Raw genomic sequence first — 26039 nt, forward strand, 5'->3', positions numbered from 1 at the left:
ATACATGCATTGAGTAGCATGTTATTACGCTAGAAAAGCACCTAAGAATAGACGAAACCCGATATTGTACCTAACGGTACACTTAAATTGATTTAACCTCGAACTAGTTCAAATAGGAATTGTAGGATAAAATTTAATATTTTATAGTCCAGGAATGATTAAAAATGATTGTTCGGAGCTCGAGGGTTCATTTGGGGTAAAATTAGAAATTTTGATATTCAAGGGCAAAATCGTCATTTTGCCACCTAAGATAATAATTTGATCATGGAGTGAAATTTTTGACCAAGATTAACTATTTGGAGTATAATTTAATGATAGGAAGTGAAAAAGTTTAATTTTGGTGATTTTTGGAGTGTAGGGGCAAAATCGTAATGTTGCCACCCACGGACAAAATTTGAGATTTTGAGAGAATTTAGATCAAATTTGACAAATTGGAGAATGGTATGAGTATAAGGGATGAAAAATATGCCTATGGGCAATTTTTCAATTTTTAGGGCAAAAATGTAATTTTTGACTTTTACGGGGGTAAAAGTGTAAATTTCAAAAATTACTCTACCGAGACTTTGGATGAGTTTGAGAATTTTATCTAAGCTATGAATATATGAGACAAGTGTATGGTGAAAATTTGGAAACAAATGGATGAAATTTTAAAAATGGGCCAATGGGAAAGTGACATGTGGTATTTTTTAATGATATAATATTATTTTAATGAAAAGTCAGCCCATTTAAACCCAAATTTTAAGTGCTGGCCGGCCATAAGGAAGAACAAGAGAGGAAATAGAGAGGAAAGGAAGAAAAAAAGAAAAACCAAAGAGAAACAAGAAAATTCAAAGGAAAATTCGCGGTTTTTGACCGTTTACGCGTCTAACGGTAAGATTTTTCGATTTTAGCTTGATTTCTACCTTTCCTATGCCTTTATTTCCATTTAGCATGCTTGAGGAGAGAGATCAAAAAGTGATATCAAGGGCTGGACGAAATTCTAGGGGAGAGAAATTGAAATTTTTAGGTTTTGATTTTTAGTTAAATTGATAGTTTTAGTTAGTTAAATGTGTTTAGAAATTAAATTGGGCAAGAAATAATTAAATTTTCACAATACCCACTCTTGGCTGGATGCTCAATGCTGTACAATGATGATGAATTGATTTTATTCTAAGGAAAATGAAGAGAAAATGATGAAAAACGATTAAACGTGATAGAAAAACAAAGTAGAAAATTAACCGAGTTAATGTCCCATTTTTGGCCAAATTTTTCAAGGAAGGGAGTGAGCTGATTTTGTTGTTTTTAGAAGGTTATTGGCTGATATTTAATGGTTAGAAATGTTGGAGAGAGAATGGGATGATTTAGAGCTAAAATGGAGCGCATTAGCAATTTATCGGGCAAAGTGCCAAAAATAGGTTAATACCGCGTTTAAGCCGTTTTAGGCTATTGCATTTCATACCATGCATTAGTATAGGATTTAAGTTAATTATATAGTGATTTAGCATCAATGTGATGAATTGTGTAACCTTTTGTAATGTGTCAAGGAGGAGAGCCTTCCGGAAAAGGCAAAGAAGTCGTACCCGACAAGTAGTGATCGGGGCACTTAGAAAGCTTTTAGTTTGTACAAACGGTGAGTAAACTTATTATTATTGTAAATTATCTAGAGTTTATTTTAAATGCCCTTTATGTATTTTATGAAATGAGAATGAGATTAAAACGAGATTTTTGATGTTTTAGGAATAAATGTGACAAATAAAAATATATTGTATTGATTATGAAATTGAGTAATTGGAGGCTACAAATTGACTTGAAAAATATATATTTTCCTAGGAATGGCTTATGAGAAATGAGTATATGTGGCTATATTTTGTGAATGCATTGGGAAATTTATGTAAGTTATTTTACTATGCAGGCTGGATAAATAAATAAAAGCCACGTTATACTGTCAAAATTTTATTAAAATTGGTGGGTTAGTCACTACAGTGACGGGTTTCCGTGGACTGCCTATTAGAAGGGCACGATAAACCCAGTTATATAGTTACTCCGGTTGTAGAGGCGAGGAGAGTAACTCCCGGGGTAGTATTAGAGCTCACTTCACGTCGAACCCCCACGTGAATGTGTAACTCGGCCAACGCCAAGGAACGGCCGGTTTTAAAAATAAAAATGTGTTTCACGTGTGAATATTTTAACACCCTTGGCGGACTCGGTTAGATGCCTCGGCCAAGGTATCCCCGAGGATTAGTTTTGGCTTGAGCCTTGTTTTAATAAAAGACATAAGCCTTAACAACTGTTTTGGTAAATTACAAATATTTTATGGTTTAAGAAACAAATTGAAAACATTATGAAATGGGTTGAAATTTGTTGTTTAAACTTGCCTCCATTTTACTCGCCTTTAGATATTTATGATAATGTCTGTTTACTCATTGGGATTTTATAATCTCACCACCCTCCTTTCCACCCATTTCAGGTTCAGTATAGACTGTAGATAGCTGATCTCATCGAGGACTACCATTGGATCTGCATTTTCCAAACCGTAGGTTCACAGTCCTCTTTACTTTTGTTTATTCAGGGGCCCTATTGTTATTGTAAATTAAATTAAATATTTTGGCTTACTGTATTTCAGTATGTATAAATTTATTTAGCTTTTACGCTATAAAAAAATTATTCACGTATAACTCTATAAATATTATTTTATAAGAAAATAGAATATTTTCCTTAATATTTCTTTTATTTTTTTATTATATTCAAATAACCGTAATTTCATTTTAAATGAATATTTTAGACTTTTAAACTCATTTTGAATATGAATTATGTGTTTTGTACTTGTACATTACGTTTTAGCCAGTTTTGAAATTTTTGAGAAAAAAATTACCAAAATACCCCTGTGTGGCGAAAATTTTATTTTGATTGTTTTTTATCTAAAATAGTATGTATTCTCTAAAAACTCGATATTTAACAATGATTGCTCATAGGAAAGGAAAGAAATTGATATGTAAGCCTTGCGGGGTTCCGGTTGGCATTCCGGATAATGAGTGTCAATTGGGACGTCGCGGCGATTGTCATGGGCCTGAGGCAGGTACCGGGTCGTTACAATTCAATTGGTATCAGAGCTTTTGGTTTTAAAGATAAGAGCTTTTGGTTTTAAAGATAAGAGTTTTTGGTTTTAAAGTGGTTTTAAAAAAATTACAATATCAGTGTGGCCCCGAATTAAGTTAAGTTAGGTTGAATAGAATGCATGCATTTTCATATAGAGCCTAAAGTTCCCTAAGCTTGTTCGTTTTCTCTTATAGATTATTATGCCTTTTCGACGCGGACGCCCACCTCTCACTAAATCGGTTGGGAGGGAAAAAGGTCGTTCCCAACGTCGTCAGCTAGATGCAGTAGGGGAAGAATCGGCTGCGTCTACCATTCGGGCAGCACCTGTTGCTGAGCAGGCCGATAGTCCTCCACATCCTCCACCTCCTTCGCCACCTACGGGTATTCCCACCATGCCTACTGAGGCAGCACAGGCATTGGCAGCTTTCTTTACCGCAATGGCTGGTAGAGCTCCGACTGGTCAAGTTTCACCTATAGTACCACCAATTAGTCCTTTAGTTCCACCACCGGTACAAGATGTATCAATTTCCAAGAAGCTAAAGGAGGCTAGACAGCTCGGTTGTGTGTCTTTCACGGGTGAGTTGGATGCCACTATGGCAAAAGACTGGATTAATCAGGTTTCAGAGACTCTCTAATATGAGATTAGACGACGACATGAAGCTGATGGTGGCTACGAGATTATTAGAGAAGAGGGCTCATACTTGGTGGAATTCAGTGAAGTCCCGTTCCACTACTCCTCAGACGTGGCTCGATTTTCTCAGAAAATTTGATGGTCAGTATTTCACTTATTTTCATCAAAAAGAAAAGAAGAGAGAAATTTTGAGTTTGAAACAGGGGAATCTAACTGTAGAGGAGTACGAGACTCGTTTTAACGAGTTAATGTTATATGTGCCGGATCTGGTGAACTTTGAGCAGGATCAGGCCAGTTATTTCGAGGAAGAGCTTCGTAATGAGATTAGAGAGCGGATGACAGTGACTGGTAGGGAGCCGCATAAGGAAGTGGTAAAGATGGCTTTACAAGCTGAGAAGCTCGCCACTGAGAATAGGAGGATTCGGACTGAGTTTGCAAAAAGGAGGAATCCTAGTATGTCTTCTAGTCAGCCAGTAAAAAGAGGCAAGGACTCAGCGACTTCAGGGAGCACTACTTCTGTTTCCGTGACATCTCCTCGACCTCCATTTCCACCATCACAGCAGAGACCTTCGAGGTTTAGCAGATCTGCTATGACTGGTTCTGGGAAGAGTTTAGGAGGTTTGTTCAGGGGTTTTCCTTAATAGCAGCTCCTTTGACCCGTCTAACTCATAAGGGAGTTAAGTTTGTGTGGGATGATGTTTGTGAGAATCGATTTCAGGAGCTAAAGAACCGGTTAACCTCCGCTCCCGTTTTAACACTTCCTGTTAATGGTAAGGGATTTGTAGTATATAGTGATGCCTCAAAGTTGGGGTTGGCGTGCGTATTGATGCAGGATGAAAAAGTTATGGCTTATGCTTCTAGACAGCTAATGAGGCATGAAGCAAATTACCCTACCCATGATTTAGAGTTAGCAGTAGTGGTGTTTGCTTTAAAAATCTGGAGGCATTACTTGTATGGTAAGCATTGTCGGATATTTACGGATCATAAGAGTTTAAAATATTTGCTCACCCAAAAGGAGCTTAATTTGAGGCAAAGGCGATGGTTGGAGTTGATAAAAGATTATGACTTTGTGATAGACTATCATCCGGGAAAGGCGAACGTTGTAGCTGATGCCTTAAGTCGTAAGTCTTCATTATCTTTAGCAGCACTTCAGAGTTGTTATTTTCCAATATTAATAGAGATGAAATCTCTTGGGGTCCAGTTGAGAAATGGTGAGGATGGATCCTTATTGGCAAACTTCATTATGCGACCTTCGTTACTTAATCAGAATAAGGACATTCAGAGGTCTGATGATGAGTTGAGAAAAGAAATTCAAAAACTGACCGATGGGGGAGTCAGTGAGTTCAGATTTGGAGAGGATAACGTCTTGATGTTTAGAGATCGAGTTTGTGTTCCTGAGGGAAACCAGTTGAGACAAGCGATCATGGAAGAAGCCCATTCATCTGCCTATGCATTACATCCCGGAAGCACCAAGATGTATAAGACTATCAGGGAGAATTATTGGTGGCCAGGTATGAAGCGAGACGTAGCAGAATTCATAGCAAAGTGTCTCGTATGTCAGCAAGTTAAGGCGGAGCATCAAAGGCCAGCAGGTACACTTCAGTCTTTACCTGTTCCCGAGTTGAAATGGGAGCATGTAACTATGGATTTTGTTTTGGGATTGTCGCGGACATAAAGGGGAAAGGATGCGATCTGGGTGATCGTAGATCGATTGACTAAGTCCGCTCACTTTTTAGCTGTCCATAGTACATACTCTATTGAGAAGCTGGCTCAGCTCTATATAGATGAGATTGTGAGGCTACATGGAGTTCCCGTTTCTATAGTGTCAGACCGAGATCCTCGATTCACTTCTCGATTCTGGCCGAAATTTCAAGAAGCTCTTGGAACCAAATTGAAATTTAGCACTGCTTTTCACCCATAAATGGATGGTCAGTCAGAGAGGACTATCCAGACCTTGGAGGATATGTTACGGGCTTGTGTCATTGACTTTATTGGGAGTTGGGACAGACATTTGCCATTGGTGGAATTTGCTTACAACAATAGCTTTCAATCTAGCATTGGTATGGCACCATACGAAGCTTTATATGGAAGGAAATGTCGTACTCCACTTTGTTGGGATGAAGTGGGTGAAAGAAAGTTAGTGAGTGTGGAATTGATCGAGCTAACTAATGACAAGATCAAGGTTATACGAGAGAGGCTAAAGGTAGCCTAGGATAGGCAGAAGAGCTATGCAGATAAACGGAGAAAAGACTTGGAGTTTGAGATCGATGATAAAGTTTTTCTTAAGGTTTCTCCTTGGAAAGGTAATAATTTGAATACTTTGAAGTATTAAATCTTATTGATTATACTATCATGATAAATTATGGTGTTTTATTGGATAATGAAAGGTGTGATTCGATTTTCGAAGAGGGGAAAGCTCAACCCGAGATATATTGGACCATTCCGAATCATTGAAAGGATTGGACCAGTGGCTTATCGGTTAGAATTACCTCAGGATTTAGATCGGATCCACAACGTTTTCCATGTCTCCATGCTTAAGAAATATGTACCAGATCCTTCTCACGTCCTCGAAACACCTCCGATCGAGTTGCATGACGATTTGAAGTTCGAGGTACAACCTGTGAGTATCTTGGATCGAAAGGATCGAGTACTGAGAAACAAGAGTATTTCAATGGTCAAAGTGTTGTGGAAAAGTGCTCGAATGGAGGAAATGACATGGGAAGTAGAGCATCAGATGAGGAACCAATACCCGCATCTATTTGTCGAATCTGGTAAGTGAAATTTTGAGGTCAAAATTTTATTTTAAGGGGGGTAGAATTGTAAAACCCGACCCTATAAATACATGTCATGACATACATGCATTGAGTAGCATGTTATTACGCTAGAAAAGCACCTAAGAATAGACGAAACCCGATATTGTACCTAACGGTACACTTAAATTGATTTAACCTCGAACTAGTTAAAATAGGAATTGTAGGATGAAATTTAATATTTTATAGTTCAGGAATGACTAAAAATGATTGTTCGGAGCTCGAGGGTTCATTTGGGGTAAAATTAGAAATTTTGATATTCAAGGGCAAAATCGTCATTTTGCCACCTAAGATAATAATTTGATCATGGAGTAATATTTTTGACCAAGATTAACTATTTGGAGTATAATTTAATGATAGGAAGTGAAAAAGTTTAATTTTGGTGATTTTTGGAGTGTAGGGGCAAAATCGTAATGTTGCCACCCACGGACAAAATTTGAGATTTTGAGAGAATTTAGATCAAATTTGACAAATTGGAGAATGGTATGAGTATAAGGGATGAAAAATATGTCTATGGGCAATTTTTCAATTTTTGGGGTAAAAATGTAATTTTTGACTTTTACGGGGGTAAAAGTGTAAATTTCAAAAATTACTCCACCGAGACTTTGGATGAGTTTGAGAATTTTATCTAAGCTATGAATATATGAGACAAGTGTATGGTGAAAATTTGGAAACAAATGGATGAAATTTTAAAAATGGGCCAATGGGAAAGTGACATGTGACATTTTTTAATGATATAATATTATTTTAATGAAAAGTCAGCCCATTTAAACCCAAATTTTAAGTGCTGGCCGGCCATAAGGAAGAACAAGAGAGGAAATAGAGAGGAAAGGAAGAAAAAAAGAAAAACCAAAGAGAAACAAGAAAATTCAAAGGCAAATTCGCGGTTTTCGACCGTTTACGCGTCTAACGGTAAGATTTTTTGATTTTAGCTTGATTTCTACCTTTCCTATGCCTTTATTTCCATTTAGCATGCTTGAGGAGAGAGATCAAAAAGTGATATCAAGGGCTGGATGAAATTCTAGGGGAGAGAAATTGAAATTTTTAGGTTTTGATTTTTAGTTAAATTGATAGTTTTAGTTAGTTAAATGTGTTTAGAAATTAAATTGCGCAAGAAATCATTAAATTTTCACAATACCCACTCTTGGCTGGATGCTCAATGCTGTACAATGATGATGAATTGATTTTATTCTAAGGAAAATGAAGAGAAATTGATGAAAAACGATTAAACGTGATAGAAAAACAAAGTAGAAAATTAACCGAGTTAATGTCCCATTTTTGGCCGAATTTTCCAAGGAAGAGAGTGAGCTGATTTTATTGTTTTTAGAAGGTTATTGGCTGATATTTAATGGTTAGAAATGTTGGAGAGAGAATGGGATGATTTAGAGCTAAAATGGAGCGCGTTAACAATTTATCGAGCAAAGTGCCAAAAATAGGTTAATACCGCGTTTAAGCCGTTTTAGGCTATTGCATTTCATACCATGCATTAGTATAGGATTTAATTTAATTATATAGCGATTTAGCATCAATGTGATGAATTGTGTAAATTTTTGTAATGTGTCAAGGAGGAGAGCCTTCCGGAAAAGGCAAAGAAGTCGTACCCGACGAGTAGTGATCGGGGCACTTAGAAAGCTTTTAGTTTGTACAAACGGTGAGTAAACTTATTATTATTGTAAATTATCTAGAGTTTATTTTAAATGCCCTTTATGTATTTTATGAAATGAGAACGAGATTAAAACGAGATTTTTGATGTTTTAGGAATAAATGTGACAAATAAAAATATATTGTATTGATTATGAAATTGAGTAATTGGAGGCTACAAATTGACTTGAAAAATATATATTTTCCTAGGAATGGCTTATGAGAAATGAGTATATGTGGCTATATTTTGTGAATGCATTGAGAAATTTATGTAAGTTATTTTACTATGCAGGCTGGATAAATAAATAAAAGCCACGTTATACTGTCAAAATTTTATTAAAATTGGTGGGTTAGTCACTGCAGTGACGGGTTTCCGTGGACTGCCTATTAGAGGGGCACGATAAACCCAGTTATATAGTTACTCCGGTTGTAGAGGCGAGGAGGGTAACTCCCGGGGTAGTATTAGAGCTCACTTCACGTCGAACCCCCACGTGAATTGTAACTCGGCCAATGCCAAGGAACGGTCAGTTTTAAAAATAAAAATGTGCTTCACGTGTGAATATTTTAACACCCTTGGCGGACTCGGTTAGATGCCTCGGCCAAGGTATCCCCGAGGATTAGTTTTGGCTTGAGCCTTGTTTTAATAAAAGACATAAGCCTTAACAACTGTTTTGGTAAATTACAAATATTTTATGGTTTAAGAAACAAATTGAAAACATTATGAAATGGGTTGAAATTTGTTATTTAAACTTGCCTCCATTTTACTCGCCTTTAGATATTTATGATAATGTCTGTTTACTCATTGGGATTTTATAATCTCACCACCCTCCTTTCCACCCATTTCAGGTTCAGTATAAACTGTAGATAGCTGATCTCATCGAGGACTACCATTGGATCTGCATTTTCTAAACCGTAGGTTCACAGTCCTCTTTACTTTTGTTTATTCGGGGGCCCTCTTGTTATTGTAAATTAAATTAAATATTTTGGCTTACTGTATTTCAGTATGTATAAATTTATTTAGCTTTTACGCTATAAAAAAATTATTCACGTATAACTCTATAAATATTGTTTTATAAGAAAATAGAATATTTTCCTTAATATTTCTTTTATTTTTTTATTATATTCAAATAACCGTAATTTCATTTTAAATGAAGATTTTAGAGTTTTAAACTCATTTTGAATATGAATTATGTGTTTTGTACTTGTACATTACGTTTTAGCCAGTTTTGAAATTTTTGAGAAAAAAATTACCAAAATACCCCTGTGTGGCGAAAATTTTATTTTGATTGTTTTTTATCTAAAATAGTATGTATTCTCTAAAAACTCGATATTTAACAATGATTGCTCATAGGAAAGGAAAGAAATTGATATGTAAGCCTTGCGAGGTTCCGGTTGGCATTCCGGATAATGAGTGTCAATTGGGACGTCGCGGCGATTGTCATGGGCCTGAGGCAGGTACCGGGTCGTGACACCGCGTTAAAGTAAAATTTCTATGTTTTGATTATACTCGTGTAAAGGAAAGAGATAGATGAAAATTAAAATTTTTAGACGTAATGAAGGCATCGAATTTGAAATATAAAGATTAAAGGATATGTACTAGAATTAATGAGTGAAATAAAATGAACATATAGTAAAATAATAATAGTATACAAAAATATATATATATATCTAGATAAAGATAGACCAACATGGGCAGCCGCCCATGTAGTCAATAAAAAGAGTCAAAAGACTCTTTAATTTAACTGATGGAAGGGGGGGTCGGCCATGTGGAACAAAATGAAGAAAGAAAGAAAGAAAAATGTGAGGGGCCAGCCAAGTTGGAATAAAATGGAAAGAATAAAATATATATATGGGTGAATAAGTAAAGTGAAGAAGACAAGATGAAAGACAGAAGTCGGTTAGTTAAGAGAAGAAAAAGAAACAAGAAGAAGGCGTGAGCAAAGAGAACAAAAAGAAACCAGAGAAGGCCGAGTGGTGAGGAAGAAAAGAAAGGTGAAAGAGCTGAGTTGAGGGGGGCGATTTTGCTACCATTTAAGGAGGAAAAGAAAGCAATTTTTCTGTCCATTTAAGGGATGAGAGGAGCAGCTTTAGCTGCTAATTTTGAAGGCTGAAAAATGCAGTTTTGCTGCTGGTTTTGGAGGCTAAAAAGTGCAGATTTTTGCAGCTGATTTTGAAGGTTGTAAAGTGTGGTTTTGGTTGTTAAATCTTTGTTGTTTTGGCTGCTGATTTTTGGAGGACAAATAGAGCAACTTATCTACTAATTTTTGAGAAGAAATAGAGTAACTTAGCTGTTGATTTTGAAGTCAATATGAGCAGCCTTAGTTGCTGAAAAAAAATTATGGTTGAAAAAGCTAGAAAGTGTGGCCGACGGTGAGATGGGGAGAGAGAGAGGAAATTGTGGACAGCTCTTGTACATGAGAAAGGAAAAAGAAAGACAAGCAAGAAGCTGCTGGTCGGCTGGAGAGAAAAGAAAAGAAAAAAAAATAAGAGAAAAGAAAAGAAAATATATGCATATAAATGGACATGGCCCAATAACGAAAGAATGGGCATGACCCAATTAAAAAGAAATGGGAGAAGTCCATGAAAAAGGACACAAAAACAACAAAGGAAGAAAAATCCAAAAGAAAATGAAGGTGGAGACTTGGGCCAACATAGCCTAATTGGGTAAATTTCTTTACTTTACTCCATGGCTTATAGTGAAATTAGACTATATGGAGGATAGCCCATTTTATTTAATTATACATTGGTTATTTGGTGATATGAATTAAATTTAAATTACTTTAATACAACAATTAAATATTTTATTAGGAGGTGTCATAGGACTAAAGTAAAGAAGAAAATGTGAAATTTACGAATAGTGCTTGAATGAAGTTAAGAAATTTTAAATGATTCGTTGTAAAGAATTATTGATGTCGAAGGAATTTAGATGCATAATTTGGTTGAGAGTGTTAAGTTGAATGGTAAAATATTGGAAGAAATGAGGAGAAATAATGTAGATTTGTGATAGAATGAGAGAGAGAAGTGGAATTGATGCGTTAAGTATATTGGATTTAAATTGTTGCTAGGAAAGTTTGTTGTGGGAGCGTGCCGAACGACGTAAGTGACTGACAACTAAGAATAATTATACAAGTACGAATCAATAGCGACGTAAAAATCCCACTATTGTGAAGTGAGTAACCTTATCATCATTTTGATTATCTAAAGTGGTCTTTTTATTCGATTTTGTGAATTTTATGAAAAATGTGTTTAAATGAAATGAATTTGTAAATTGTCTTGAAATTGAATGATGACTTTGAAAATAGAGTAATTGGAGACCACTTGATATATTGTAAATTTATTATTTTAATTGATTGGCTTATGGCAATATTGGCAGGAATGGTTAAATTGCTAAATGTGCTGAAAATGCATGAATTATTGATTTGCCTTGAGAGGCTGTAAAATAAAATAATTGCCATGTCATGCTATTATAAATTTTATTGTATGGTGGGTTTAGCTTGCTGCAGTGGGCGAGTTCTGTGGACCAACCTATTAGAGGGGCACAGAATCCGATTATATTCATACCACGGTCAGAGAGGCACGTAGGGTATCTCTTGAGGTATGGTTAGAGTTCACGTCACGCCGAACCACCTCGTGACGATGAACTCAACTAACGGCAAGGAACGACTGTGTTTTCAAAACGAAATAAAAATATGTTTTACGTGTATACGAAAATTTTAACAACCTTGGCGAGCTCAAGTGTACACCTCTGATCAAGGTGTCATCGAGTACTATTTGATGGCATGAGCCAAATGTTTATGAAAGTCATAAGCCTTATTGAAAAATTAAATGAAATACAACCGTTTGCATGGGTTGAGATGAAATTTTTGAGTTATGAAATATGTATTGTTATGGGATATTTTGATCGTTTCCATTTACTCAACTTTAGATATTTTGAAAGGTGTTTGTTTACTCACTGGGGTTTTATAATCTCACCACCCTTCTTTCCACCCATTTCAAGCTCATAAGAGACGGTAGATAGCTAGTATCATCGAGGACTACAGTTGGACTTACATCATCCAAAAACTGTAGGTTCATTTTTTATGATATTTTTGGTCATTCGTGGGCCCACGTGTCATTGTAAATTAAATTTTATACTTTGGTTATCTGTATTACAATACGTATGAATTTATTTAGCTTTTGTGCTACAAAAATTATTTACTGGTAACTCTATAAATATTGTTTTATAAGAAAATAAAATATTTTATTGAATATTTTTGTTATATTCAAATAGATATAGTTTCGTTTAAAATGAATTGTTTAGACATCTAAATTTATTTCTGATTATGAAATATGTGTTTTCCACTCGTATACTACATATTTAACTAGTTTCGAGATTAGTGTGGAAAAATGACCAAAATGCCCCTGTGAGACAAAAAAATTTTTTTCTATTGTTTTGATTTGGAAATAGTTTATAACCTCCCAAAACATGTTATTTTACAACTATTGATCACAGAAGATGTGAGAAAACTGACATTAAAGCCTTGCCAGGTTCTGATCAGCATTCCGGGATAAGAATATCTATCGGGACATCGCGGCGGTTGTCACTGGCTCGAGGAGAGTACCGGGTCGTGACACCTTGTCATAGGATTTTTCATGCTCTTTCACTTCTACACTTCAAAAACCCTCAAAAGTCTTACATTAACCCTTTCTCTCACTAACTAGTTGTTTTAGAGAGAGAATTCCCACAATAGTTTGAAAACTTTTGTAAAGGAATTCAATTACAAAGAAACCCCAAGGTTCCAATGAGATCCCACATCTCTATTCAGAGCATTGGTCGAAGTTAGAGTCGATCAAAGCATCAACAAAGACCGGTGAGTGAACTTGCATTTAAAATGTTTTGGGAAATGCATTAGTATTTGGATGAAGAAGGTGAATGATTTTTATTTGATTTTTCCTTAAAGATTATGCATGGGAACAAGCCTTTATTGAAACGTGTTATGTTGTTAGTGTTCAATATGATGAATCCTCATGCTCCTATATTATGTTGATATATATGTTGTGTATTGATTGTTAATATTGTGTAATAAATATAATCGTCCGTGTGCGCAATGTGGGGGATGCACATGCCGGTCATGATGGGGTGCGGAAGTGTGGATGATAATATTGCTTGTGCGAATAGGGAGTGCACACGATGATATTGAAATCTGCAAGTAGGGAGTGCACATGATGATATTACCTTGTGCATGTTGGGAGTGCACATTGGCTGAGTGAGGTGGTGGTATACGTGTTTATATATGTTTATGTATACATATACGATAGAAATTTTATGATTATAATATGTGAATGCATTGCATGTTGAATCTTGAAAATTGCTAAATACTTTCAAATTGATTGTTATTGTAGCATAAAATGGATTTTTGTTGAAAAATGATTCTTTTTACTTAAGTGCCATATTTCTCACTGTAGCGAGAATGCATTTTCGCTGTAACAAGAAACTTTCGGGTGGTGAGGGCATTACACTGGCCCTGGTTTCACTGCAGCGAGAATGCATTCTTGTTGCAGCAAGGATCTTGCGGTGGCTTTCACTGTAATGAGAATTCATTCTCGTTGCAGTGAGAAACTCTCGAGTTTAGGTCAAAAATCTATGCTCTGAATTTCGCTACAGCGAAAGTGAATCTCACTGTAGCGAGAAACCCTTGGGTGGTTTAAAAATTGTGTTTCGAATTTCGCTGCAGTGAGAAACCCTCTGTCATATCTGTCATACTTGTCTTGCTTGGATATTTATTGAAATTTTCATTCTTTTCAACTTCATGGATTATCATGGATTTTCAATATCAAGGGATTAATTAATCAAGTTTGAAATGAGGGATTTTAATAAGAATTAAACTAAATTGCATTATTTTTCGAATATAAATGCATCATGTTTTCTAAACTTTTCGTACTTTTTACTTGTTCCCTTCTTATGTTCACTCACTGGGTTTATACTCACGTTTTTAAACTTCATGTTTTAGGTTTCTGAGTAAAAGGTGACTAGATCCTAGAACAAGGTGATTTTCCCTATCCATTGTTCGTTAGGTTTGCCATGATACTAAGTGTTAGCACCCACGTCCAAAGTCACTCTAATGATGGTTAGAGTCTTTGAATGTGTACATGTAAACTGGATGTAATTTGCTAAGAATCGTTTGGTAAACTATTTATGTATATTATGATTGATGAATACCATTATGAGTATAAGTTTGGATTTTATGAATTGATTTCAATGACGTTATTATCTGAACATTATGAGTTATAGATTTTAAAAAAGGAATATGGAGAATAAATGGGCTAATGTATAGGTTTATACAGGAAGGCTTGCTAGGGCCTAGTGGGCTATGCCTATTAGGCCCTTGCGCCTGTCATGGCCCGAAAATTAAGTTGTGACACATACTTCTCTATTTGTGTACTTCATAATAGCCTAACAATTTCTAGCTCACAGTTAAGCTAGTTCATATGCCAAGCCTCTCAGGTTAATCAAAACACCAAGTTTGATCACGATATAATAGAATTTGATGAACTTATACAAAAAGTATAAACACTTACTTTTAAGTTAACAGCATCATAATCAACTTGTTCACTGCCAAAATCAGCGATAAATTATCTTAATCATTGTCTGGCACTATAACCATTGATAGAATATCATCATCGAATTAAATTATAACCAACCTGTATGAGCTTTTGTACCAATATGCAACATATATATCCATACATATATATTTCCAAAAATTTTAACTTCGAGTAGCCTTAGGCATATCAAGCTCAATAAGCCATCTGTAAACCAAAATAATTGAAAATCAAGTTTAGAATCATTTCTTCTTATAGCTGGTTAGATCATGCTCATCATTTGTGGTGAATTCACAAAGCTAATTTCAATATTCCATTCTCATACGAGAGTCAACCACTAATTGGCACCATCGCTAAACATCACATGTTTTATAGTCGATTTTCTTAGCCAAAATTCATAGTGTAGTATTCCAATTATAGGTCATGTCTCATTACCAAATCTTTACTCGTATATGAGTACTTGAATTCTCAAATCATCATCTCTTTTCTAAGTAGATCTCTACAATTCTAGTAGCGTATTTCTATTCCCTCACCAGTAGTAGTATCATTTAATCAAATCGTATCACCCTCGTTCTCTAAACATTTGAAACACAATTCAACCTTTGCCTACCCTTATCGGGCACTTTCCTTTGATAATTACTCAAAATAAATTGGAACTTTTGGGGGGAGCACATTTCACAATTTATGCCTTACGTCTACAAGTATATCGAGACCATAACCTCATCAGGTCTACCTAATGGTAAGATAATCATTGCCTTAAACCAACATTTCCAGGCATCCTTATATTTGCAACATATTTTTACACTTATGTGACATACCAGTCATGAGTCCCAACTTAACTATATAGCCATTCACTCTTCGAGCTTTAGTGTTTTTCTCATTGTGAGAAATCTCTCAAATTTATCTCACGAGAATGTTCACAAAGTGGTTACAAGTCCATAACTTACAGTTCAATGCCTAAAGTAGTGAACACCATCTTATCGTTAAAGTTCTATCCTTATCTATCAATCATAGCTCCTTGCACATTTACTTATACATTGCTGGGTTACCACAAGCCACTCAAGGCCATCCAAATTCGACCTCTTATAGCAAGTTAAGCTAGTATATTCCCTTATGCTTTTCGATACACTTCCAAAACACTTAAACACTTCCTTTAATATGGTTTTATTGAGAACTTAAACAATCAAAGGCTTATTTTTAAAGCCACTCATAACTTTAACGATTTAATGTATGCTTAATTTTTGCTCATTGACCTCGATAGACATTATTTAAAGATCTTCCAAAGTGTCCGTGTTCTTAATCCTGACCATACCATCTAACTTTGTAAAACCGATCCTATAAACACATGTCATGACATACATGCACTGAGTAGAATGTTATTATGCTAGGAAAGCACCTAAGAATAGACAAAACCCGATATCGTACCTAACGGTACACTTGAGTTGATTTAACCTCGAACTAGTTCAAATAGGAATTATAGGATGAAATTTAATATTTTATAGTCCAGGAATGACTAAAAATGATTGTTCGGAGTTCGAGAGTTCATTAGGGGTAAACTTGAAAATTTTGATGTTTAGGGGCAAAAATCGTTATTTTGCCACCTAAGATAATAATTTGATCATGAAGTGAAATTTTTTACCAAGATTAACTATTTGGAGTATAATTTAATGATAGAAAGTGAAAAAGTTTAATTCTGGTGATTTTTGAAGTGTAGGGGCAAAAACGTAATTTTACCACCCGCGAACAAAATTTGAGATTTTGAGAGAATTTAGATCAAATTTGACAAATTGGAGAATGGTATGAGTATAAGGGATGAAAAATATGTCTATGGGCAATTTTTCAATTTTTTGGGCAAAAATGTAATTTTTCACTTTTACGGGGACAAAAGTATAAATTTCAAAAATTACTCCACCAAGACTTTGGATAAGTCTAAGAATTTTATCTAAGCTATGGATATGTGGGACAAGAGTATGGTGAAAATTTGGAAACAAATGGATGAAATTTTAAAAATGGGCCAATGCGAAAGTGACACATGGCACTTTTTAATGATTTAATATTATTTTAATGAAAAGTTAGTCCATTTAAACCCCATTTTAAGTGATGGCTAGCCATAAGGGAGAATGAGAGAGAAAATAGAGAGGAAAGGAAGAAAAAAAGAAAAACCAAAGAGAAACAAGAAAATTCAAAGGGGAATTTGCATTTTTCGCCCGTTTACGCGTCTAACGGTAAGATTTTTTGACTTTAGCTTGATTTCTACCTTTCCTATGCCTTTGTTTCCATTTAGCATGCTTGAGGAGAGCGATCTAAATGTGACATCAAGGGCTGGACGAATTTCTAGGGGGGAGATTTTGGAATTTTTAGATTTTGATTTTTAGTTAAATCGGTAGTTTTAGTTAGTTAAATGTGTTTAGAAATTAAATTGAGCAAGAAAGCATTAAATTTTCACAATACCCACCCTTGGCCGAATCTGCAATGAGGTACAATGATGATGATCTGATTTTTATTCTAAGAGAAATGAAAAGAAAATGATGAAAAATGGTTAAATGTTATAGAAAAACAAAGTAGAAAATTTACGGAGTTAATGTCCCATTTTTGGCCGAATTTTTTCAAGGAGGAAAGTGAACTGATTTTGGTGATTTTAGAGGAATATTGGCTGATAATTAATGGTTAGAAAGGTTGGAGAGAGAATGGGATAATTTAGAGCTAAAATGGAGAGCGTTAACAATTTATTGGGTAAAGTGCCAAAAATTGGTTAAAACCGCGTTTAAGCCATTTTTGGCTATTGCATTTCATACCATGCATTAGTATAGGATTTAAGTCAAATATATAGTATTTTAGCATTAATGTGATGAATTGAGTAAATTTTTACAATGTGTCTAGGAGGAGAGCCTTTCGGTAAAAGTAAGGAAATCATACCCGACTAGTAGTTATTGGGGCACCTAAAAAGCTTTTAGCTTGTACAAACGGTGAGTAAACCTATTATTATTGTAAATTATCTAGAGTTTATTTTTAAATGCTCTTTATGTATTTTATGAAATGAAAGCGAGATTTTTGATGTTTTAGAAATAAATGTGACAAATAAAAATATATTGTGTTGATTATGAAATTGAGTAATTTGAGGCTGCTAATTATTTTGAAATATATATTTTCCTATGAATGGCTTTATGAAATATGAGTATATGTGGCTATATTTGATAAATTGCATTAGAAATTTATGTAAGCTGTTTTTACTATGCAGACTGGGTAAATAAATAAAAGTCACGTTATACTATTGAAATTTTATTAAAATTGGTGGGTTTAGTCAGTGTAGTGACGGGTTTTTGTGGACTGCCTATTAGAGGGGTACGGTAAACTCGATTACATAATTACTCCGGTTGTAGAGGCGAGGAGGGTAACTCCCGGGGTAGTATTAGAGCTCACTTCACGTCGAACCCCCACATGAATGTGTAACTCGGCCAACGCCAAGGAACGACTTGTTTTAAAAATAAAAATGTGTTTCATATGTAAATATCATAACTACCTTGGCGGACTCGGTTAGACGCCTCGGTCAAGGTATCCCTGAAGATTAGTTTTGGCTTGAGCCTTGTTTTAATAAAAGTCATAAGCCTTAACAACTATTTTGGTAAATTACAAATATTTTATGGTTTAAGGAATAAATTGAAAACCTTATGAAATGGTTTGTAATTTGTTGTTTAAACTTGCCTCCATGTTACTCGCCTTTAGATTTTTATGATAATGTCTGTTTACTCATTGGGATTGCAAAATCTCACCCACCTCCTTTTCAAACATTTCAGGTCTGTGCTAGCTTGTAGATACCCTATTTTGTCAATGATTCCAGTTGACCTCTCTACCTCACAGACAGTAGGTTACTATCACCAGTACTTGGTGTATTCATGGGCCACTTGTCATTGTAATTATTATTGTACATTATAACTTTGTAAATTATTGTATGCATGAATTTATTTTATTTTCACGCTACAAAAATTATTTATGTATAGTTCTATAAAAATTGTTTTATAAGAAAATAAAATATATTATCAAATATTTTTATTTAGTTTAATTAGTCAACGTTTCACTTTAAATGAATGATTTAGATTACAAAAATTTATTTTAATCGACAGTGGATATTTTTCTACCATACGTTGTATCTTTATCAGGTTTTGAAATTTTTTGATAAAAATGACCAAAATACCCTTATGTGGCAAAAATTTTATTTTGATTGTTTTCGATCTAAAATAGTTTATATTTTCTTAAAACTCGATATTTAACAATGATTGCTCACAGGAAAGGCAAGAAACTGATTCGTTAACCTTGCGGGGTTTCGATTGGCATTCCGGATAATGAGTGTCAATCGGGACGTCACGGCGTTTGTCATGGCCTGAGGGAGGTTCCAGGTCGTGACAAACTTAGTATACTTGCATTGATTATCCTTAAGCTTATTATGTTTGTTATAACAACATCCACATTTCTCCCATCATTTATCTTACTTCCCGTTCACTCTTTCCTTAGTCTTTAACAAGGCTTAATCTCTTGTCTCCTTTATTTCTTAAGGTTTGACTTTAGTCAGCATAATGTTTATCTTAATATTTCACATGGTAATTTATATCGAAAGCTCTCCAACTTCTCATTTACTTACATGCCAATATATAAGGCCACAAAGAAACTTCCTAATTCATTCATATAAATACCTTCCAAAACCTTAAAACTCTGATTAACGAAGCTTATCATCAAGTCCAATGACCTTAATTCAATTCATAAGTTCAACTTCACGCCTTTCACATCTTATTCATGCGTCCTAAACATGAGGTGTTCCTAACGCTACGGCACGGTGACTGCTAAAGTTTACTTAATCAACGTTATTCATCTACATTGAAGGTTGCTACATTAATCATCCTTAACCATTTGGTGTTCCTCCAAGCTTACGTCATAATTTTCGTAACCATTTATATTCTCTTGTGCTTATCACATATAATTGACCAAGCTAATATTTTCAAATTCATGACATTCTTTAACACTTGTCAACCATCAGTAAATTCCACCTTAGAACATTGTTTTCATATTGTATAATGACTTCACCATATATGTATAACACCACACACATCATTATTCACTATTTCCAGTGTTCCACAATTCCTTAGTATTCACAACTAATTTTCTTTCTTATCTTATAACTCAAATAGTTTAACCACTTCAACTTAATATCATCATGAATTTTGTCTATCTTGATCATTCTACTTATGTTCACATTATTACTTCGAAATTCTAGAATTTATTCTTCCCCTATTTTCATAATTATTTCCAATAATGTATATTATGTCAATTAGTATCTTATAATACCATTTATGGAACCCATCAAGCACATTGTGTTCAAATCTCAAATCACTAAGAATAATTCTTTATTCCCACTGATGACATGAGTAACTCCACGTTTACATATATACATCCATTTAAATGTCAACATCCCTTACCATGTGTAAGAACCCTTCTTACTTTCCTCAATTTCGACATATCTATTCCCCATTTCACCCTTTATGGTATGCCTAGATTATCTTTTGGGCATAGTTCACTATTAGCATTCATATACCTTTACCATAACATTTGGCACAAATTTGATTAAACAATGATCTCCAAATTTTCTTTTAGATACACATATATCAAATTGTACACCACTTAGTGTTGAGATCTTGACTCTACTCATCAATTCTTAACCAATTGCATATATAGGATAGGCATTCACTTAATTTTTGCATCTTGCCTTTGCGATCATAAAAATCAAAATTTCCTAAACTTAGGATGCAGAAGTTCCCTTTTTGAGCTTATCCAACAATCCACATTTCCCAAGTCCCTTACCTTTGGAGAAGTCACATTCAAGGCTAATCATTTTCATCATAGTTTGCATACTTAATCCAAATAGACTCCTAAATCGATCTTTAAAGCAATTTGTGTATCAAGCTCAAATATAGAACTCCATATGGCATTTAGACTAAAATCAATATTTCTAAGTCATTTAACTTCAAGCTACCAAATCCACAGCTAACCCTTTAATCCTTTGACTTCACGCTAAGCATAGCAAATTCAAGCTCATCCTTAGAGCAGATTTGTTTACTAACCTTTTACTTCTTGACCACACATGAATTATAATAGTCATTGATTTTTCACCCTTGAGTTAATTCATGTACTTATAATTATACACCATAATAGTTCAAATCAATTCTTGAGATCTCACAGTCACTTAATTGAAATTAAAGCCAACTCCATCTAAGCTGCTATACACATATTCGACACATATTCGCATGTAAATATTTCAAAAGCCCAACACCTTTTATATATGGGCATAACAAGCTTAATTAACATAGTGCACTCACCCCTGTGCACATAACTATTGGTTTACACCTCCCTCAATGCTTAGATTTGTAAACTTCAAGTGAATTACAACCATCATTATTTGTTCCAATCAAAGTATGCCCCTGATTACCATTATCACACGTGTTCCTCTATATTGACCTCAAATGCAATCCATAGTCATCTAATTGTCTTCCCATTGACTATCATGGGCTCAAATTATAATTTCATCAAATGACTAAGTTCTTACGGACCTATTAGTCTAGCTACATTTCCCTTAATCCTTAGTCGAAGAGATACGTCATTATAGTAACCATTCATTAAGAGCATTTGCTTTAAAATTTTACCAACAACAGCTTGTGTCTCGGGTGGCATCTCAAACTCGGACAACAGCACCACTTATGACCTTTATATGACGTTAGCAAAATGGTAGGTTACCAAGAATAGGAGTTTATGTAGCCTCTTGTCTATGACTTGTGCTACAGTCACAAACCATAAACAAGACAAGCAAAACAGAGAATTTCTCGCTGTAGCGAAAAGGCATTTTATAGCATATAGTGCAATCACATTTTTTATTTTCATAACTTGTCTATAGCATATATATACATATACATGTACACCCCCGCTACTTCACTCAGCTCATGTACACTCCTTACACTCACATTTCAATATTATCATGTGCACTCCCTATTCGTACATTTCAATATCATCATGTGCACTCCTTACTCGCACATATCAATATCATCATATGCATTCCCACCCACATCATTTTCGGCATGTGCACTCCCACACCGCACATGCAAGGTTATAGTTATTATATAACATTATCACTCAAAGCATAACATACATATCCACATAATATAAGAACATATGGTTTCATTATATCACATATTTCACCACATAAAAACATTTCATCAAGGGCTTGTTCCCAAGCATTTTTTAAAGAAAAGTCCGATAAAACATTTCAGATGATTCAATTAAACACATATACATTTATCCCAAAACATTTTAATGCAAGTTCACTCACCTGACAAAACTAGCACCAACAAGGTCCTAATTCAGGTAGTCCTGAAATACCATTAAAACCTATACTTATCAATAAACCATAACAACCTCAATTAAGTCATAAATTAAATCTAATCATTCTAATGAATTTACATTAGGCAATCTACCCTTTAACCTAACATTTAACCTAAGTTTCTAGTCTAATTCACAAACCCATTTGACCAACTACTCCAATTTAAAATTTCATTACCTAGATGAGCTTGGAGGCATGAAGATCAATAAAAAGACCTAATCTTTCCAAGAATTTGAAGAAATTAGGAAATAAATCTGAAAATATAACCATAAATTCAAAAATTCTAAAAGTTGGAAATACATGCCTTTCAACATTGAAAATGAAGATTTGAAGCCAAAAATCCAAGTGTTGTTGAAAGTGAAGTAGAAATAAAAAATAAAAGAAAAAAAGATAGATTTTTCTTTCTCTCTCTTAGGGTTTAGATGTGCTGAAAATTAGGGTTAGAAGTTGCAGGTTTAGTGCCCAAGAATTTAGAAGAAGGAAAGATTAGGAAAAGAAAAGAAATGAAAAGAAAACAAGGAAAAATCACATGAAAATTTTGATTTTCATGGAGGTGGAATGAAAATGGCATTGGATGGATGAGGAAGAAGAAGAAGTTGTTGGAAGCTAGAAGAAGCTGCTGGAAATTAGATATTTATGCTTAAAGTTTATCCAAGTTTCATGTAATTTACCAAAATGCCCTCAACAAGGTGATTTTGTCTTCTTCCTATCCTTTGTGCAATTTTTTTACTCTTTTGACATTGAGACAAAGTCCATAATAGTTTAGAAATACTCGAGTTCATGAAAACGTAAAAAAAAAAAATTTAGACTTTAGATGTAAAATGACTATTTTTCCTCTATCGTGGAAATTATCATTATTTCTATTTTCCACATTTATTTCACCATCATCAATATCATTCATTTATTCCTTAGGCCTACTCAGGCCTTAATAATACTATAAAAACTCACTTCTAGGAGCCCATCGCGAGAAATAATGAAATTACCCCTAGTCCGCGTTATCGCGTCTACTCTTAGTTACGTGTCTATGGAAGTCAAGGTTTCACAGGTTCACTTTCGAATCACCTTTTTAACTCAGTAATTAACCTCAATTGACATCCGTAAAGTTTATTAGCCACTATATCAAAGTACGGGATATTACAAGAAAGTTGTAAAGTTTGCATGATAGGGTGGGCAGACACCTCATGACTCTAAGGGAGAGTGTTCATTGATGTGTAAATTTGAGTTTAAATTTGATTTTGTGAGTGATTGTGTTTAGTGAAACAGAGCGAGAATGGTCATGTTTGTTTGGATTTGGGATTATTTTGTGAGTTGGGCGTTGATGATATCTTTGTTGATTGTAATTGTTTACAACTAATGAATCTTTTCTCTCATCTTTTGATCTAGGCAAGTTGAAGTGACAGAATCACATTAAATTCTTATAACTTGTATGTATAATTTATTATTAGATTATGATTCTATTTACTTGGGATGTTAATTGATTGGGAGTTGATTGTAACATCATTAGTGAGTGAGACCTGTGAGCATAAACTTCTTATCCAATTTTTTCCCAAGGATTTTCGATGATTAAATGTTTGAAAATGTCATCACACTGTGACATAATTTCAACCAGTAATGAAACGAAACAAGCATAATTTCAGCATACGAAATAAAAAGAGAAATGAAGTTCAAGCACATTAAAAGTTACAAGTAAGAAATTTTAGTCACCTGGAGCTGGCTCCCCACCGCTCTTGCCTCCATCTCCTGAGGGAAAAGAAACAAGGAAGGGACTATAAAAGTTTGATATACGGAGAGCAATTAAAGGTAGAAGAAATTGCTGCTTTGCCTTGAATTTTAGCCCAAGGTTTTTTATTCTTCAATTAACTCCTTTTCTGGTTTGCCCTGAGAAAAATGAAACTCGCCAATAAATCACCTTCAGTTCAAGAGAACAAACGAGCAATTATAGAATTCAAGTAAATCTGGCTCTTATCATTTATTGCTTTTGCTCAAGAAATATCCATTCTAATCTCTGCAAGGTTCTGTTCCAATTGTCCCAGCTTTTCTTGGTATTCCTGCAATTCCTCGTGGTTCATTTCTTTCTTAAGATCTGCTAACTTTGATTCCAAACTTTTCTGTTTCTTCATGAGTCTCTTGTTTTGGTCAGGCTAATAAATAAAAGTGAAAGCAGGCAGAATTTTTGGAAACATCATCAGCAAAGCAGGAAAAGGCACAAAAGCATTGCAAACTGGAATCAATTCCACAAAAAGAAAGAAGTTAATTAGCTACATAACTAACCTCAAACCTCCTTTTAGAACATGTATGCTTCTTGTGCTTGGAAACTCTCAGTTCACTTTCCTTCCTGGGAGCCATGGGCTTCTCCCCTTTTCTCTCGTCTCTGCAGTCGTCAAGTCAATATATTGTGTTATTCACATGTAGAAGAAGAAGAAAACAGTTGTTCATGAGTAAAGGACTTCACAAAAGAAAGAATTACATTTTAGTATACCTTAAAGTTTCCTTGGTGGAGGATTGGCCGGTCTCAAGACACTTGTTCATGTCTCTGTTAACAGAGGGCTGGAGAGATTGTGAGAGAGGCAGAGCGCACTGAGGGTTTCTCTTCAGATCTACACTATTTTTTTGTTCCTCAGGGATGGTACTTACAAGCAAAATGATTTTTTAATTAATCTATTTAATTTTTAAAAAAGAATTAATATTTTTAACTTTAAAAAGTGTGCAACTCTTTTTTACTTATAAGATATTTCTTAAGGACTCATGCGATCGCGCGATCCATAAAAGAACAAAGAATTTAGAACAATGGAAAATATAGTAAGAGGCCAAAGTATTAGTTTCCAAAAAGTTTTAACACTACAAAGGTGATATATATATATATATATATATATATATATAATATTGATAATTGTTTATTACTAGTGTTTTTGTGGGAGATGTGGACTAGAAGAAAATGTATATTTGTTGATCTTATTGTGCTAATTAAGGAGCATGTCTAAGTAATTTTTTATATGTAAGTATGGCAACGTACTTAATTTCAGTTTTTCTCTTCTTTTTAAATCCTAAACCAACATCAAATTTTGAAGAAAAACAAGTAAAAACTCTAAATAATTCAAATTTCAATCATTTTCTAATATAATTTTGAAATTTTCAAATGTGAAAAATATATCATTTTACATACCACATTAACAGAAGAAATAAAAAAAACACAAATTAAACAAATAAACCAAATGAAAGTAATAAGACTAAACTCATATATAAACTACTGTGCAATGAAATGCAAACTCTTAAATTTCATAACATTAAAACTTAAATTTATGTAATAATTGAATTCTTTCCTATTAACTAAGCTTTTAAAACAATCAGCCACTTAGTTTAATATCAAGAAAAAGTTCACTAGTGGGCAACAATAATATGATGTGGCACTAAGTGGATTGATGAAAAATATGTTAAACTTTGTATATAAAAAATTTATATTAACCCATAATATACCATAGCAGGAATTTGGAATATAAAAACATACCTTACTCTCGATACGTGAGTTGACAACGAAAATAATACTGACTAGATTAATTGATTGGATTCAATGCACAAGGAACTTCCTCATCCTTTTCTAATAAATAACTCTCCAATGGGTGAGATCTTAATGTTGTTGTAGACAAAAGAAAAGACTTAGCCTTACCTTTATATAGTGAATCCACAGTCCCACCCATCATAGAATTTAGAGAAAACGTTTATGTGAACCCCTGATTTTTCATTAAGTGAAGCTTGGTAAATTTTGAGCGTTTACTTAATAATATTTTGATTTGATTATTGGATAAGTTCTCTCAATTATTTGGCTATAAATTTTTTTCATAATATAGTGTTATATTTGTGGATGATTGATGGTTGAAAGAATAGA

General features: G+C 34.2%; 1 protein-coding gene across 6 annotated transcripts in view; it reads right to left on the reverse strand.

Moving 5' to 3' along the window:
- The window catches only part of LOC18594826 (uncharacterized), a 30123-nt gene extending 5368 nt beyond the window's left edge, over positions 1-24755 (reverse strand). Inside the window, exons 1-5 of one of the 6 annotated variants that reach the window (XR_016027556.1) lie at positions 24636-24755; positions 24428-24527; positions 24066-24297; positions 23861-23896; positions 22030-22146 (exon numbers count right to left, since the gene is read on the reverse strand). Coding sequence is in view for 1 of the 6 variants with exons in the window: in XM_088808489.1 (XP_088664615.1) it covers positions 24139-24297; positions 24428-24527; positions 24636-24685 (309 nt within the window). In the remaining 5 variants the exon portion in view is untranslated. Of the gene's footprint in view, positions 1-22029; positions 22147-23709; positions 24298-24427; positions 24528-24635 lie in introns of those variants that run through there. The other 5 variants (XR_016027555.1, XR_001930039.2, XR_016027553.1 and 2 more) reach the window with 5 other exon arrangements.
- Positions 24756-26039: the final 1284 nt, after the last annotated feature.

Source organism: Theobroma cacao, chromosome 7 (genome assembly GCF_053813885.1).
Source record: "Theobroma cacao isolate CCN51 chromosome 7, ASM5381388v1, whole genome shotgun sequence".
Taxonomy (NCBI): domain Eukaryota; kingdom Viridiplantae; phylum Streptophyta; class Magnoliopsida; order Malvales; family Malvaceae; genus Theobroma; species Theobroma cacao.